The 17,636-nt window shown below is 41.8% G+C and overlaps 1 protein-coding gene across 2 annotated transcripts; it reads left to right on the top strand.

The window, feature by feature from the left end:
- Nucleotides 1-965: 965 nt before the first annotated feature.
- Nucleotides 966-17,040, top strand: CXCL14 (C-X-C motif chemokine ligand 14). 2 transcript variants are annotated; one of them, XM_082211721.1, is made up of 4 exons: nucleotides 966-1,277; nucleotides 2,367-2,472; nucleotides 9,824-9,934; nucleotides 16,623-17,040. In XM_082211721.1, exons 1-4 carry the CDS (start codon nucleotides 1,214-1,216, stop codon nucleotides 16,639-16,641), a joined length of 300 nt encoding a protein of 99 aa, XP_082067847.1. In that variant the 5' UTR covers nucleotides 966-1,213; the 3' UTR covers nucleotides 16,642-17,040. The 2 variants fall into 2 exon arrangements, with proteins under 2 accessions (XP_082067847.1, XP_082067848.1); XM_082211722.1 differs by having other exon boundaries at nucleotides 969-1,277; nucleotides 16,626-17,040.
- The last annotated feature ends 596 nt before the right edge of the window (nucleotides 17,041-17,636 follow it).

The raw sequence follows: 17,636 nt of genomic DNA, 5'->3' as shown, positions 1-17,636 counted from the left end.
TTGAACAACAACAGGCCCAGGACACTACTCTGTGGCACTCTGCTTGTCACTTTTTTCGGGATGATGAGGAACCATTAGTGAGCACTCTTTGGGTTCTGCACTCCCTGAAAATCAGCCCCAGAGAGTTAGAGACCCTCCAACACAGTGTGACAGGTGGCATAGGGGTTATAAAGAGAAGGGGACTTGGTCAACAGCCTTTCCACAAATGGGGCAGCAGGATTGGATTTCACCCATTGTTTCCATAAGCATACTTCCCGTTTCCCAAGACATTTGGTAGGAATTAGGTGGGTTGCCATATCAAAACATTGAAACTACACAACACAGCTGATGTGTGATGAATCTTCCATGTCACCCAAAGGATTGAAGCTATTGCAAAATGAAGGATCGCCTTTGTGTTCTACGATTAAGGATGAAATCCTATAGAAGCAATTCTTCAAAATGTTCAGATCTGTCAAAAGCCAGCTGTCATGCAACATCCTAGCCCCCAAGGTCATTGGGCTACCTTACTTATTGCATATCAATGACCTGCTCCCAGCTCAGATCACAGCATTACAATGTATGGCGGTGATCTAACAAATTCTTATCTTGAAGTTCTTGTAGCTCTTTCACTGCTTGTGCACATTTTTAAAATGCGGTTTTCTGAAGGAGGGAAAGAGGCATATTTTATGGCTCCATCTAGCATCACAGATGCTCCATCTGCCAACACCACCTTGTTAAAAAGGGCAGCCTTGCCACCTCAATGGGGCAGAGAGTTAAAAGCCACCTCTTTCTCAACCCCCCTCCTCCTCATCTTCTCCTTCTCTGCAGTGTATGTTATCCTCTAAAATACTCGGTGCCTTCAGCAGAATCAGTTATTTTCGTTCCCTGTAAGTCCCTCCCCCTTTTTTGGGGTTGCGAAATTGCTGAAAGTAATTTAGTCTCTCTGCATATTAATGAGTTTGAGGAAAGGGCAGCGGGAGCTGTTTTAAAAGAGGAGGGAAGCGGCAGAGCGCAGACAGACAGCAGCTGAAACCAACAGGGCTGCAATAGCAGCAGCAGCAGCAACCAGGAGAGAGCAGATCATAGGCATTCATTCACGTTGCAATCTATAGTGTGGCAACACCAAGTCTCAGTCTGACCAGTGCGTCTGATCAAAGAGGCAAAGGAAAGACAGCAGTTCATCCAAGTGAAATCTAAGAGAGCATACCTTTAGGCTCCTTGAGGTCTTCTTATCATGAAGCTCTTGACAGCAGTTTTCCTCTTACTGTTCATTGTAATCTGCTTTACCAGCGTGGAAGGTAAGTTACAGGTTATTCACTTACCATGCATTTCAGCACCTTTTCTCTCTCCCTCTCTCTCTCTTTCTCTCTCTCTCATGCACACACATTTCACTTTTACCGCTTGTTGAAATAGTTTTGAAATGTACTTAGAAGCAACTGACATCTGAACTAAAAAAATCAAATATATTTTAAGCTATAGATTTGTATAGCAAGAACACCAGAAAAGCAGAAACCCCAGCTTCTTCCCAAAGTTAGCTGAGCTGAAGTGCGTATCACAGGAAATATTCCCCTTGCATTTAATCTGGTGTGGACTCCTTTGGAATGGTGAATTCACACACATTAATGCACACTGGGGAAAGTAACTAGAACTTTGACCGGTAAAGTTTCAGCCAAACTCTGCAGCCCATTAAGTACTGGTCCCATGCTCTTGGGAATGGTTTTAAATTGGCCACCCTTTAATTTGAAGGGCTGAATTTTGCCCAGCTCAGATGCTGCTTTGACAAATTGTAAATCAAATAATTCCAAAAGAATTCAGAAATCTTCATATTCCTTTTCCAATTTTTTAAAAAAGAAGCAATCAGTAGCAAAAGTTATATTTAACCATCATCTGAATAGTGTGGCTTGACTGTTTATTTATCTTAATGTGCATATATATTTTTTACAAAGTTTGATCACAGCAGGTGCACTTTTAAAAGACAGGACCGCCACATGGCTTCAAATACAAAAGATTGCAGTCCTGTGCACACTTACTTGGGAATTAGTCCTAGTCAACTTATTAGCTCTTACTTACATAAATTGGTTGGGTAGTCTACTAACTTCAGTGGAATTCACTTAACCATATACAATGGCTGCAATCTTAAGATCTTGCTCAGTGAAAAACTTTTGTTTTTGTTTTTTTGCAATATGTTGCTTAGGATTACAACTAGCCTAGATAAAAGATACAGTAATGTCCTCTTTCATATTAAACTGTAGAAAAGATGAACTTTTTCTATACTGTATATGTTTAAATAGCTCGTGCATTAAAGAGAGTTTGGGAGCAGTGATAAGGACATGTATAATATGAAATGAATTTTATATACACAAATGGGTAAATACTTTTTCTTCTAGGATCAAAATGCAGATGCGCAAGAAAGGGCCCCAAGATAAGATTCAGTGATATACAAAAGCTGGAAGAGAAGCCAAAGTATCCATATTGCAAGGAAAGAATGATCATGTAAGTCACACCTTTTTTTTTTTAAGGGTACTATCAAAATAAATATGTTTGTATCAATCAGATTGTTTTCTGCATTTTTAATATTTTAAAGAGAGAGAAAATGCCTATGACAGTATGGTAACATGTTAAACCCAGCACAATTGGTAACTGTTATGAAAATGCTCCAACTGTCTCTGATATAGTAAATCTGCTTAATTGTAAATTGCTAGAAAAGAAGACAAGGCTTATGAGGGTAATATTAAAATGCCTATAAATGTAATGAGCAACATTAGGTGCCCTATCTATCTATCTATCTTATATCATCTATCATCTATCTATCTATCATCCATCTATATCTATCTATCATCTATCTTTATTTCATTGAGCTTCCAAATATCTGCTATAGAAGGCTGCAATATTGCACAAGTGCTTGGCAGTATAATCCTATACATTACTTGGAAGTAAGCCCCACTGAGGTCAATGGGACGTACTTTCGGATAAGTGCAGATAGGATTGCAACCTTCGTCCCATTCTCTCCACTGGGCTTAAAGCAATTGAGTTCAGGATTGCACCAAAAGGTTGCCATAAATCCCATCACACTCCCTGGAATTGAACTTCCACATAAATATTGGCTTGTACATGTGGAACACCTCTTTGTTGCGTGGAGTAACCGGTGTCAATAAATCAAAGTGCTCAGCCTCAAATATAAACATTACCTCTCTATCTTTGGGAACCTGTTCCAACTTGCACAACTTTGAATGAGATCATTTCTGCTTAGGCATTTCTTGTGAGGCGTGCCAAATTAAAAGTCTGAAACTTGTTGTTTGTTTGTTTTCACACTGCCATGTCAGTTGTCAGAACGGGGCCAGGCCAACATTATGAAATAAAACAATTAGAATTCCTCCTCAGGATGCTGCCTTTGGAACTAGTTACATAACAAGTGGTAACCAACTTGTTCCCTACTTAGAAAGAGAGAGAGAGAAGGCTGTGTTGCATCACAACTGGGTCTTGTTTGCGTCAGCTGCTGCTAGAAACACAACCCAGCCCTGCTTATGCACGACAGCCCTCTCAGCCATACCAAGGTTGCCAGAAAGAAGCTTGTTCCCTTCCAAATGGTAAATATAATGTGGGGGCATGGGGATGGGCATATGGAAAGGGGAAATGGCCATTTTCAGGACTCACAACATCTCTGTTGTTGTCTGGGACTGGCCCACTGCACTGAAAGGTTCTAGGAACCTGCTGACTAGCTCATGAATGCAATGCCAAACAACTGGTGGCTAATTGTGGATTGGGACACACCTAGAGGTTAAGAACCAGTCAACGTGACTGGGAACAAATCCTCACTTAATGACCTGTATCTACTCACTTTACGCACAGCAGATTAAGGCCTCCAGTGTATCCATCCGATTCTGATTTTTAGCTTTGCTCCAGCTGCCTCTGAATGGAATGCTCCTAGAAATGAGAAAGATTATAATATGATTTTCAGTGGTTGGAACATGGATGGTATGAAAGAAAATGACCAGAAATAGCATCTTTGCACTCCTTGGCTTAAGGTCAATGGGTGAGTCCACAGTATAGACCACTTATTTCCACAATGGAAGCAGCTGGCGTCCATTGATTTCTGTTGCAGTGTTCAAGAAAATGGAAAACACCTGTCAGATAGGCGGACAGTTGTTGTGTGAACCATGCGCTAAAAGCAAACCATACTACACTTGGATGAGCTGGTTTGAAATCGAAACCCTGGCAACTAATGTTTCGATTACAGTGGTTCTCATAAAGTATTGGGAGCAAAGCATATTAGCCAGTGACCAGTAGTTTAATGCAAAGCTCTGTAGGCAAAGCAAAGTCTTCTATTTTATAGTAACTTTCTAAAAGCCTCCAAACATGTCTATACATCATGATCTGCTTTTCTACTGGGAAGCACAAATAGTTTTTCTTCGGATCAAACTGAGCCTACCAAGCAAACTGCCAAAACTCATCTGATTTTTTTTCACAGGGCAGAGTTATACATTTCATGGTGTTCTATAATTCTTTTTTTGGATGTTGGGTAGAGGGACTTTTTAGAACTTTGCTTTTATTCCATTCTCCACTGACTCCTCTCCCCGCAGCTACTTTTACTCATGTTGGGTAAAGATACAGGCATCTTTTAAGCCTAAAAGAGGTGTGTGCTTGTAACTATGTTGCATTCCCTGATTACATTCGAAATATTTTGAATGGGGCAAAGCTTTCTTACAATTATGCTGATTAGCACATTCCCAGTAGAAACCTGTTTCTCCATCAAAGCACATTCAACTACACTTCCCTTAATAATCAAGGCTTCTTCTGCCTGATTCCAGATTATCCCCACTCTCATTGCAGCCCCATAAGACACAGCCCACACTGTTCAGATGCAGAGGCTTTTCAGGGGGTACAGAGAAAGGGGGTGAAGGGTAGAGAAAGGTAGATTGTGTGAGGATCCTACGGCTTGCATGATTGGCTGCAACTCATAATGCCCAAGACACTGATTTGACACCCATGTTGATATTTCTAAATAATAATAATTTCCACTTTCATAATCCCAAAATACATTATATGGGACAGACTTCTGAAATGCTGTGTCAGTGACTAGATACACATTTCTGGTAAATCTCTTTATAAGTAATAAATGAGTTAATCCTCATACTGACATTCCTGCATTGGAATGACCTGATCAACTATACTCGTATATTTTAGGAAAAGGTCCCCCACCACCACCCATATTCTGGTTATTTGGAACTGACTGGCTCGTGTTTTTGGCGTTGCTCTTCTCTTCATATGTACTGTCCTCAGCATGCCTGGCTGCTAACAGAGATCAGCAGACGCCCCTTCTTCCATTTTGCCCATTCATTTTAACAGGTTGGCTCTGCCTTGCATTTTGCCCAGCTTATTGTTGATAATTCTGAAATTAATTTTAGGAATTGGCACATGCACAATTTGTCATAGTTTAAAATCTGTAACTCCCCCTTTTTGTGTATTTGTACAATAACATAAAGATTCATTTTTCTGCTGTTTTTTTAATAAAAGCACATATGTGTACTTCTGCAGATTGCTAACCAGTAAGGCGGGAGGGGAAGTGGGGAGACACAACCTGGAAAAAGAGTCAAACCGTACGTGTGCAGAATTCTAAACAGAATACAGAAATCAAAAACAGAAAGATGGGAGGTTGCTATTGTATCAGTGCTGCTCTGCACACAATTTCAGATAATTCAGAATCCGGGGAAAACTCCAATGGGAAAATTTCCTATGCATGCCTAACTCACAATAAAAGATTTTATCCCCGTGAACTTTCTTTCCACTGCAATCTGGAGTCTGGCCCTTTTCTCCATGACTCCCTGGCTCAGTCTAGCCTAGTTTAACAGGTTTGCTGTAATGCACTAAGATTCTGCAAGAGCAGAACTCAGGTGGATTCAGAGTTTCAGGATTCAACAGCAAACCCTTGTTTCTTTAAAATCATACAAAGCACATTTTCTGCCAAATGCACAATTAAAAATATTGAAATACAGGAAGCATCACAAAAGCACAATTATAACACAAAATGCCACCAGTACATCAATCATGCAATCAACATTCAGCCTGGATAAAAAGTATCATTGCTGCAACAGCAGAGTTAGTAAAACAAGCAGTCAAGAAATGTCTTCTGAACAAACAAATATATTTGCATAAGGGGGGAAAGAATTCAATGAGACGACCAGGTGGTTTTACCTAGGAAGAATATTCCACAAGTACATAAAAAGCGAATATGTTCATTTTTTGTTCACTACTATTTCCCCCTAGGATTTGGTACTCCGGGGATACTGCCTCAGGAAATAGCATTCCATACATCAAATGTTCTGTGCTCTACATAGTGTTGGACTATAATTGCCATCATCCCTGAACACTGACCTCCAGATGATCATAGAAACAGAACTGTAGAGTTGGAAGGGACCGCAAGGGTTATCTGGTGCACCCCCTGTAATGCAGGAATATTTTGCTCAGTTGTGGCTCTCACACTGACAATCCTGAGATTAAGAGTCTCTTCTGCTCTACTCGCTGAGCATGATGTTAGACTGCATGTTGTTGGACCATGTTGCCTGGAGCTGATGGGAGTTCAGAATCACCCCTGTATATATAGAAACATAGGGTGGTGCCGATAGATGCAGCTACATCACATTCAAAGTGGCAGCATAGCAGTGGTTGCAACTTAGAAGTCCATGGCCAATGAGTGTTGGACGCTAGACAGAAGAAAACTGAATTTCTGAGCTTCCTTTGTCTCATGCATAGTCCTGGGGGGGGGCAACAAACCCAAGAGCATGTGATGGAGACTCAGGTGGTCCTCGGATGGTGAGAGAAAATTGCCTTCAGAAACTCCCAGGAAGAACTGGCTAGTTCAGGACAGTAATTCATTGGCATGACTGGTATTGTAGCTTAGTGGGGAAAACTGGGTCAGAAAAAGGAGTGGCTGAGCCAGCCAAAAGGAAGGTGGGGATGCAGAATTTTCTTCCTACCTTGTGTACTGGAATAGCAGGCCAGACCATTCACTCCATCGCCAAGGAAGAAGGCCACCCCTCCCTTTTGCTCTCTCCTTCCTCCGTCCAAAAATATGAGCCAGAGTTTCTATGTGAACACCAGGAAATGGGTGTTCCACCCTCCCTCCATGTGGACCGATGTGCCAGTGACCTCCTTTCCTGACAGGTCCTTACAAATTAGCAAACTCCCATAAGGTGCGGAGGTAGCAGTTTCCCAGTCAGCTCGCATACACAGTTATGTCTCCATTACATCAGTAACCCAGGGCTGACAAAGAGTTCAGAAACGTGCATCAGCATAACAAAAGCCGTGCGAGGCTTTCCTGCCCAAGCCTTGGCTGCCAAGGACTGGAGTCTGGGCCTCGGAGTTAGCCTGCCTGATGGGAAAACCAAACAGCAGTATGCTCTCACAAACAAGATGCCAGCAGTAGAAGGACGCTGAAAGGCCGTCAAGGAAAAAACAATAACAAGCTTCTCCAGGATGGGTATGGGAGAGACGTGTGCTCCAGACCTTTAGAAGCTCAGCCAGATTTGGCAGCCAAATGAAAAGGCAGAAGCCGTGAGGTACAAACATAAATGAAATGCCCGTTAGAGAAACTTTACACTCTCCCTGAAAAATCGTCAAGAAAAATGCACACAGTTAAGCCCACTTGGGAGTGGAGCTGTAGATATGAAACAAGGTCGGGAGCGCACAACTCTCCCTTCTCATCTTTTTCAAAAACAGCTGATGTTGTTCAATATTTCAGATACATTTTCACAGCCCTAAAAGTTTGTTCCCTCTCAGTATATCTCCTCCTCCTTTCCCTTTCTCCCTTCTTTTCTTTTAAATGTTTGAAACTGCAATGCTGCTCTGAAGGAAATTAGTGTAGAAGAGACTGAACTAGGAATGTTTTTGTGTGTTTGGTTGCACTTTGTTGCAGCATGCAGTGTGAGTTTTGACTAAATTTGCAAACTGCTGCAAGAGCCACCTCTTAAATGTTACATAAATTTAGTTGTTATTATCATTATTATTAGAAAGAAAGAAAGAAAGAAAGAAAGAAAGAAAGAAAGAAAGAAAGAAAGAAAGAGAAATGTGTGGCAGCCTTTCCTAACAATCTCCTCCCACATTTCTGCATGTAGAATTATTGCAGTATTTCAGAAACAAACTTTTCATGAAGAAACCATCATGACATGATCATTTTCTTCAAAGAAACAACAACAGATTTGTTAACAACTGCTAGATTTTTCTGGAGTCGTGGTAATCAAAAACAACAACCCAAAAGCGATTAAAATCCTTTTAAAAAATGCATCAGACTTTACGTAGTCAGAACATTGTGTTCTGTCTGTCATTGCTTGTTTGCATGGCTTTGCTATTAAGATATTCCACATTCCATCTCAGGTAAGGAATTTTAAGGAGTACAGCTGGAAAAAATATATCTAGATATATTTGAGATCCTGGAGCGGTAGATATAAAAGCTGTTGCTAATCAGGTCTGAAAATAAGAAAGTGGGATAATTATTTAGCTGACTCAGTGTAAGACTGTGTTGTAAAGCTGAACCTTTTGCAGACATAGACAAGAAAGAAAAGCTAGGACGCTGGGGACACAATACCCTGAGGTCTGAACAGACTGGAAGGAAAGTCATTATACTGCGAAGTAAAGGAAGAGAGCTAATGTCTGGCTGATGCAAGACAAATTTATTGTTGGCCAGGCAAAGACTAAACATGACATGGAAAGCTTCACAGCTTTGCCAAATCCAATGAAATTAATGGGCTGCTTGTATGGATATAAGGTGACCATGTGTCAGAGGGCAGTCCTCTGTTTTGAAGGTCTGTCTATCTGAAGTTCATTTAAAAATAAGAAACCCCATAAAAAGGGGGAGCAGGAGCCTTGAAGTAGTCTATAAACCTTGACAATGACCATCTGGCCAGCAGACTGAGCAGGCCCACACACATCCGCTGGTGTCTTCCCTATTCTGGTGAGCTATTTTGTCACCTGAGATAGCTGAGTTGGTAGAGTCATGGGTGCAAGTCCCATGTTGTGCAAAAAGATTCCTCCATTGAAGAGGGTTGGACTGGATGATCCTTGTGGCCCCCTCCAACTATACAATTCTTGGATTTTGGGATTCTTTAAATTATAGTGATTATTTGCACCCATACATACAAATTACCATGAGCAAATTTTATGCAGCTTGGGGTCCTCTTTCATGGTGATGCAAGTTCTCTTCTTAGGCCATGCATGCACAAGTGGCCACCCCAAGATGGTGTGGCAACCCTGAGAATCTTCTGACAGCTGTGACACCAAAAAGGCTCACTAGATCCCCAGAGATCAACTTTGCTAGCCCCAGCAGCTGCTTCCACTAAGAGTGAAAAATAATCCATTTAGCCACCTGGAATTGTGCCATTGATGATCCATGCTTGATGGAGTCCCATTCTTGTACATTCCCCAGCCAACAAATAGTTGGTCTAGTCAGCTGCTTGCCATTCTGGCAGGAAGAAGACTGTATCCAGTCTTGCTTTCCTCCCCTCCAGCAGGTGATGGGTGCTGTCGAAGCTCGGTGACACTGACAATATGTTTGCAATGCATGGGCTTCCAAATGGGCTTCAAATGAGACAGCCCTATTCAGAGTTGGAATGTCCATAAACATTCCATGACATCACATCCATCCCAACCAACTGGGATTGGAGGCATTAGTGCAGCAAACAACAATATGGCATGTATGTAACACACTGCAGGATTAGGGTGGGGGAGATGGGGGACCAGTGCTATATAACAATCTCTTAGGATTAGACTGCTAGCTATCATTCTGTTAAGAATCCATGTTTGTTAACATCATTACGGCTGCTCCATCTTCACAACTTGTCTTTCCTTTCAGAGTCACAATGAAATCCCGATTCCGAGGTGGCCACCAGTACTGCTTGCATCCCAAACTCCCGAGTACCAAAAGATTACTTAAGTGGTACACAATATGGAAAGAGAAAGAGAGGTGGGTATCACTCGTGTCCAGAGCGCAGGACAGCCTCCTGTCCCTATGAGCAAGAGGTATCTTGGGTTATTAAGTACATGTGTTTATTCTGGGAAAAGATGTCTCTGTCTAACTTGAACACTTGACCCATAAATCACAGTGACAAGTGTGACATCGCTGCTGGCTTTCATATCGGAAGTGTGGTATCAATGTAATTTAAAGGGAAAGTGTTGAGCTGTCAAGTTAAATCCCAGATTTCAAAAAACATCAAACATTTCAGATGACAGTTCCATTTTTATTTCGCAATTTGGACACAAGGGCTTAAGCATAAATCCAAGTCAGCTTAAGTACCAAACAACTAGATCCAACAGCCAATGTAGTAGCAGAAATCAATCCACAAATTGGAACTACTTCTACTACTTCCTCTTTCTTTTTTGCCTCATTTCCCCAAATCCTTGGCTCTTTTGATTTTATTGTGAATATCTTTATGGCAGGTGTCATTCTCTTGAATTGTATTGTCACTGTGCAGCTGCTAAATGCGTAGTATGAATATGAGTAAACGCAGCAGCTGCAGCTATTTTTGAGCACAATTAGTTTTTGAGAAAGACAGTGTGGCACAGTGGTTAAAAAGTTTGAGAGTGGCTGGCATAACTTGAGTTCAAATCCACACTCAGCCATGAAGCTCACTGGGCAGCCATGGGCCAATTGCACACACTGAACAAAACTACATCACAGGGTTGTTGTGAACATAAAGTGAGACACACTTCATGTACTCTACAGCATTCTGAGCTGTCTGGGTGACATTCAGGAACCACGTCAAGACAAACAAGGCTGGTGTGAAGGCCTTGGCAGGTACTGACTCAAATCCTGGGACAGTAATTTAGCCTGTCTGTGAAATGAAGATGTTTACTCAGAAGTAAGTGCCATCGAGTCCAATAGGACTCGCTTCCTAGAGAGCCTTGTTTTGTTTTTGGGTTTTTTGTCCCTTCCTCAGTCATGCTGATAGTTTTGCCTGATTGTCTGCCAGCGTTCTTGCGGTAGTACTTGGGAAGCCGGAGAGAAAATGGTTTGCACTGCTAAATGTCAACTATTATGTAACCTCATTTCCTCTTGTTTACTTTTTAAAGGCTACCACAGAGGAAATAAAATACTCAAGATCTTATGTTTAAATAATGCTAAGAATCTGCCTTTGGCTTGTAAAGAGCAAGGCACGTCAGATGTAAACCTGCCTAGACATCCAGATGCCACACAACTGAGGATGTCTGGTGAGAAGAGGGCTGCCTGAGGCCAAGGGCTTAATTCTTAATTTCTGGATTCCTCTGGGTTGTCAGACTGATCACGTTAATTCTTTCTCTGACAGGTCACTGTATTTTACACACACACACACACACACACACACACACACACACACACACGAAGTTGCATAGTCTGGTCTGAAATGGCTAACAGTACAACCCCCACATCAACAAAACTGCTTGGCTGCTTTCACCCACCGTCTAAAGACTCATGTTTGCTGTCTCATTTAACTACATAGGAATGCTGAAACAAGTCATATAACTACACAACAAACCTGTACAGTGGTACCTCGGGTTACATACGCTTTAGGTTACATACGCTTCAGGTTACAGACACCACTAACCCAGAAATAGTACCTCGGGCTAAGAACTTTGCTTCCGGATGAGAACAGAAATTGTGCTCCGGCAGCGTGGCAGCAGCAGGAGGCCCCATTAGCTAAAGTGGTGCTTCAGGTTAAGAACAGTTTCAGGTTAAGAACGGACCTCCAGAATGAATTAAGTACTTAACCTGAGGTACCACTGTAAGTGTAAAGTGGAAACAATGGGTGATATTCAGCTACGCTTCGCTCAGAGTAAAAGGTAAAGGTAAAGGACCCCTGACAGTTAAGTCCAGTCACGAACGACTCGGGTTGTGGCACTCATCTCGCTTTACTGGCCGAGGGAGCCAACTTTGTCCACAGAAAGTTTTTCCAGGTCATGTGGCCAGCATGACTAAGCCGCTTCTGGCGAAACCAGAGCAGCACACGGAAATGCCGTTTACCTTCCTGTCGGAGCAGTACCTATTTATCTACTTGCACTTTGACGTGCTTTCGAACTGCTAGCTTGCTCAGAGTAGATCCCCTGAAAGTATTGAGCATGATTAAGTTAAGTCTATTAATTCCAGTGGGTAAAATTTAATTGACCAATGCTTGAGGCTGATGTGAGTTGGAGTCCAATCTCATTCGCAAGAACACAGGCTCACTATTCCTGCTCTAAAACCTGCCCCCTTGCCCTTGAAGTACATTCACTGGTGGGCTGAAAAAAAGCACTTTGTTTATGATCAGGTGAATTCTTTTCATATTACTTTGCAGCTTCCAGTTCTGAGCTATAGCACTGAAGATGTGCTTTGTGCTAAGTCCTGCTTGCATACAGCGATGCTAATATGGTGAATACAGTAGATAAAGATCAGACAACAGGCCCCAATTAAATGCTAGTTAAACATTGTACTCTGAAAAGGGGCCTTAATTATTGCTTTCACCGACTCTCCCAAAGTTTTTGAATGAGGCTGTTATCCTATACCCCTAACTTTTGAGTAAGCCCTATCAAACTCAATGTGGAGTACTTCTGAGTAAACATATGTAGGATTGTTGTGGATTGTTGTTTCTTTTAATGCTCAAGGCAATAGGAAATTAAACATCTGCAGATTTGTGACATTTCACTTTCCTTACAGGAATTAAATTCTCTATACATTAACCAAATGTTATTATAAAGATGCTAGTAATGGAGAATCGACCATTATTCTGTTCTAACAAGGATGTTCTTAGAGAGAACAGACTGTGCCACATGACCTGTTCTGGCCAATGAGCTGCTTGGGTGAATCCCATATATATGACCCCATGATTCTTTGTTTTGGGCAGAGCTCAGTGTGATGGTACACTAGTTTGATCTCTAATACTGTGTTTAAGATCTGCGGTAAGCAATTTATGATGGTTAAGATGTCCCATCCCCCATAAGGAGTTCAGCTATTTTTCTTCAGACAAAATGCAACTGAAACTGTGGTTCGTAACATGCTCAACTAGAGACCCATTTCAATAGCTGTATTTATTATGCATTGTGCCACATGATAGCCTCTGGCTCTGTTTCACTCATGCAACTGCCTGCATTCTGCAGATAGCAGCCCTTTAAGATTAGCCTTCAGATTTTGGGAAAGCCCAGTTATGCTCACAGGAATATAACATGTCACCCTCTGCATTTGCCTTATTATACCAGCAAATTCCAGATCGATGCTGTAATTTCTGGTGTTACGTTGGCACAGTGGCTACGATGCCTCTGGTTGAGCACTGGTGCAGCAAATCTTTGAATCTTAAGTAACTAAAGCAACATTAGCGTTCCGCAAAAATCTTTGTTGCACGACTAACCCTGAGCTCACCCAAGAGGCTCATGGCGAAAGAACAAAGTAAACTTCTCTTTCCTAGGTTAAAAAGCCAGAACATTGATCATGGGAGCACCTTTGCTTCTCTCTATAGATTGGATGAATAGAGGCTTATGTAAATAGCGATTTCCTTCAGCATCAGGGTTCATTGAACTTCAGCGCACCTGCCCTGGGGTGAAACAGCAGAAGCAGATGAACTATTAAGAACAAAGAGCCTGATTGCATGCGAACCTCCCTTGTAATACAAGCTTAAGGGACAGACAAAACACTGAACATGCGAGCCATGGAATCCAATCCCACTGCCATAGAGGTCAGTGGGGATTTTGCCAGGAGAAGCTGGACACAGCTCACAGATTAATTTTTTAATTAGGTATTAGAGGCTTTAAAAAGATAAATGCAATGAAAGCCTGCACTTCTCCTTCCCAGAAATAAGGCCAGTCCCAAGTATGGTGTGCTGCTTCATGGCTTGTTTGTATAAATACAGCAACTGGATTGCCTCCCCACAACCATTTTTAAAAGTAGAAGTTTTATGTTGTTCATTTTTGAGACTGCAACCCTATATGCACTTACCTAGAAGTAAGCTCTGTTGAACAGAGTGGGACTTGCACAGGATTCCTCTGGGAAATATTCACATTGTAGTTTCAAAAATCGTTCCATGACCCTTTCAGGAAGGGGGAAAAAAGTGGCTGAATATGCACTCTGACACCATTCCAGTTTGCTGTTATGGGATGGCAAAAAAGATGAAAATCCGCATTTGTTGAATGTTCTGTCTTGCCTGCACCGGTTTAAATTCAGAAGCTCTGCCTGACTGAAGGCAAAACTACATTTGGGATTTCAGATCCTTAGCTTTATGTGGTGTTGAGTGGTGCATCGAAGTGTCTGAGAGATTGCAATGAGAGTCAGGAAGTTCATGGTTTGCATTTTGCTCCTGCCATGAACTCACTAGGGAGCCTTAAGCAAGTCACCATCTCTCACTCCACTGCCAATATGGGGACAATAATACTTGCACAGTTGTAAAATTGATTGATATATTGGAATGGAGGCTCTATGACTCTCTAACATGCTAAAGAAACACAGGAAGCTGCCTTATAACAAGGAGAACCTTTGGTCTATCCAGATTAACATGGTCTACTCTCACTTGGCAGCAGCTGTCCAGGATTTCAGAATGCAAGGAAAGCATCAAAACAATGCAGGCATTTATTTGATATTTGTGTACTTAAGAAAGTTAGTGGATACCACTTATATGCACAGTTTCTATTTCTGACCTTGGGCAAAAAGGCCAATTGTGGCAATCTCTACTTCTACAGTGGAACCTCGGTTTTCAAACGTAATCTATTCCAGAAGACCGTTCAACTTCTGAAACGTTCGAAAACCGAAGCATGCATTTCCGGAAGCATTTACATCCCGAAAACTCAATACCAAAGCTATGTGGTACGTTTGGCTTCCGAAAAGCATTTGAAAACCAAAGCATTTACTTCCGGGTTTTCAGTGTTTGAAAGCCGAAATGTTTGATTTCCGAGATGCTCGAAAACCAAGGTACCACTGTATTTCCAATGGAATTATCCAGCATCCCTAGGTGAGTCACATCCTTTGCGCCACCCACTTTTGCCTCCGATCCTGCCTCCCAGCCACTATTGTCATGTGGTCCCCAAAAGACTGTCCTCAATGCAAAATGGCTGTTGGGCTAGTAAACTTTTTTTCCCCTGCCCCAATTTACAGGGATGAAGATGTGTCCCCCTAATGATTTCTCTGAAATGAATCAGACAGGAAGGAGTCCAACACTCCTTACTCAATTCTCCCTAGTTGTATAACAACAAACTACAAAGTCGTCCTAGGTATAAAAAATAAACTCCGGTGTATACTACATATAGAGTTATGCTATTATCAACTGCCTTTTTACGACACTTCTGTGTCTAGCACACTATCCAACAACCCAGCTAAGATCTGCAGAATAACAGGCTCACAGTTTCCTTATTTGTTGGCATTCACAGCCTCTCCTGTCACATAACCTCTCTTAGGGCGCTGGTGGAGCTTGAAAGTTACAGCAATTTGATATAAACAAGGCAGGCCCCTGTGCCCAGTCAACTGCTGCTGTTGTACTTGTACACTTCTTCCATGGTAATTGACTCTTAAACTCCTGTTTAAGATTCACAGGGAAGTGCCCTGAAGATATGTGATAAGGTAACTTACAAAGCAGCTGGTGTGTATTCAACTCTCCACCCATGGAATCTAACCATTTCGAATTTGAGTAGCAGAGCAGCTAGAATGAAGCAGGAAGAGCCCGGGAAAAGCTTGATGGCATGGTTGAAAGGCTCACTCTTGCCTTGGAGATTTAAAGCAGCATCTTATCACTTTAAACAGTCATGGCTTTCCCCCAAAGTATCCTGGGGAGTGTAATTAATGCATTAATTAATTACACTGAGAGTTAATTAATTGCACTGAGAATGGTTAGGAGACCCCTTAGTCCTTTCATAGAGTCCTTTCATAGAGTTAAATCAAGCTCTCTTCCCAGGGAACTCTGGGAATTGTTGTCCTGGGAGGAAAATAAGGATCTGCTAAGGACACTCAGCATCAGGGCTGTCTTAAGCATATGCGGTGCCAGGGTGCAAAGATCCACCCGGCGCCCCCCCTCCGGGTGCCCAGTTCCAGGCACGCAGGAGGGTGGAGCCAGCCAGCTGCCTCGGCGTCTCGCTGGCTCGGTCGCCCCCAAACTCATGGTGCAGAGCCACCAGCAGAAAAGCCCACCGCAGCGCTCCGACCAACGGGCAGGCTCTTCCCCAGACTCAACTCTCCGGCCCCGGACTCTTGGCCTGGTGCCCCTGAAAGACCGGCGCCCAGGTGCCCCAGACCCCTAGCGCCTATGGGTAAGACAGCCCTGCTATGCATCCTTAACAAACTACACTTCCCACAATTCTTTGGGGGAAATTGTGGTTGTTTAAAGTGATATGATACTCGGGGCCAGCCCAAGACATTTTGGCACCTGAGGCAGCTCCCTTAGGAGACATGGCTGGAAAGATGGGCATTTTAAGTAGGCTTCTACCTGCCAATTCACTGGGTGAGCCTTTCACTTGCCTTGAGGATATTGACAGGTATTTTAAGGCTATGGAGGACATGACATAAAGGCAACCAGCCTTTTGTAGCAGTTATTGGCTTTGGGATGCTGGCAGGTATTGTGCTTTGGCATTTAGTTTCCCGGGTGGCTCCAAGGTTGCTTGTTTTGTTGTTTAAATCTAGCCAGCCAAAAAGCAAGTTCTGTTTCTCTTATTTTGTTATTTTGTTTCAGCAGAGTTTATGAAGAGTAAGAAGGCAGAAAGCTAGCAGAAGAAATGGGATTCTGTGGCAGACATGAGGAAAAGATGGACAATGGAGATGGAGATGACTTCTCGCAAGACAAGACACAAAATCTATATTGTTATAAAGCACTTTTTACCAAGGATCACTTTTTACATTTTATAGCTGTAAAAAAAAAAAAAAAAGCTGCCAGATTTCATAAGGGTCTTTTACACACTAGATTTCATACAAGCCTTCTTTGTAGAGAGAAATCTCATGAGACGTAATCTTCATTTAAAAATTGGTGTCATTTGTTTTTGTTTTTTAAAACCTTCATTCATTAGCTGTTCATACATCACCGTTACTGGAAACTGGGCTTTATAAGCTCATTCAGCGAATCATTAATTGGTTTTGTTGTTGTTGTTGTTGTTGTTTTTAAAAAAGGAGTTCCAAAATAATGTCTCTTCTTTGGCATTTGGGAAACGTTCTATGCCATTGTAAAGAGTTCTAGTTGTAGAAGATTTCCATTTCTGTAGAACAAAAGAAAAGCTGAGGTAAAATTTTCTATGTAGGATGCCTGATACATTCTGCAGTACAATTTCAGAAATAAGGTTTTTCAGTGATTTTGAACTGGATATAAGCTGTTCACCTGTTAATCCTTGCAGAGGGTGTAATATGTAATATGCTACCCTTTTCTTTTTGTTATTTTGTATGGTAAAAATATTTCTAAAGCAGTTTAATATGAAGAAAGCACATTTTTCCCCACCTGCGGTTCTTATTATTAAAAGGCTTGAGATATTTTAAGCTTCAGGTATATTGTGTATGGTTCCATCGATTTGTAATCTGAAACTCTTTTAAAACTGTACCTTTTATGAGAGGTGGTGAATCTGATAGGGGAGTGGATATATCTCTTTTAGTCACAAAGCAACATCTTTATTTTGAATGTAATACTTTCAATGGTAAGCAGTGCATTCCTCTTTTTAAAAAAATTATAAATAACAAAACTACCTTTTCAATTGTAAATATA

This window comes from Podarcis vaucheri (assembly GCF_965113315.1).
Source record: "Podarcis vaucheri genome assembly, chromosome: 2".
Lineage (NCBI taxonomy): Eukaryota > Metazoa > Chordata > Lepidosauria > Squamata > Lacertidae > Podarcis > Podarcis vaucheri.
Note: the sequence above shows the minus strand (reverse complement) of the source record. Positions and strands in the feature narration are given on the sequence as shown.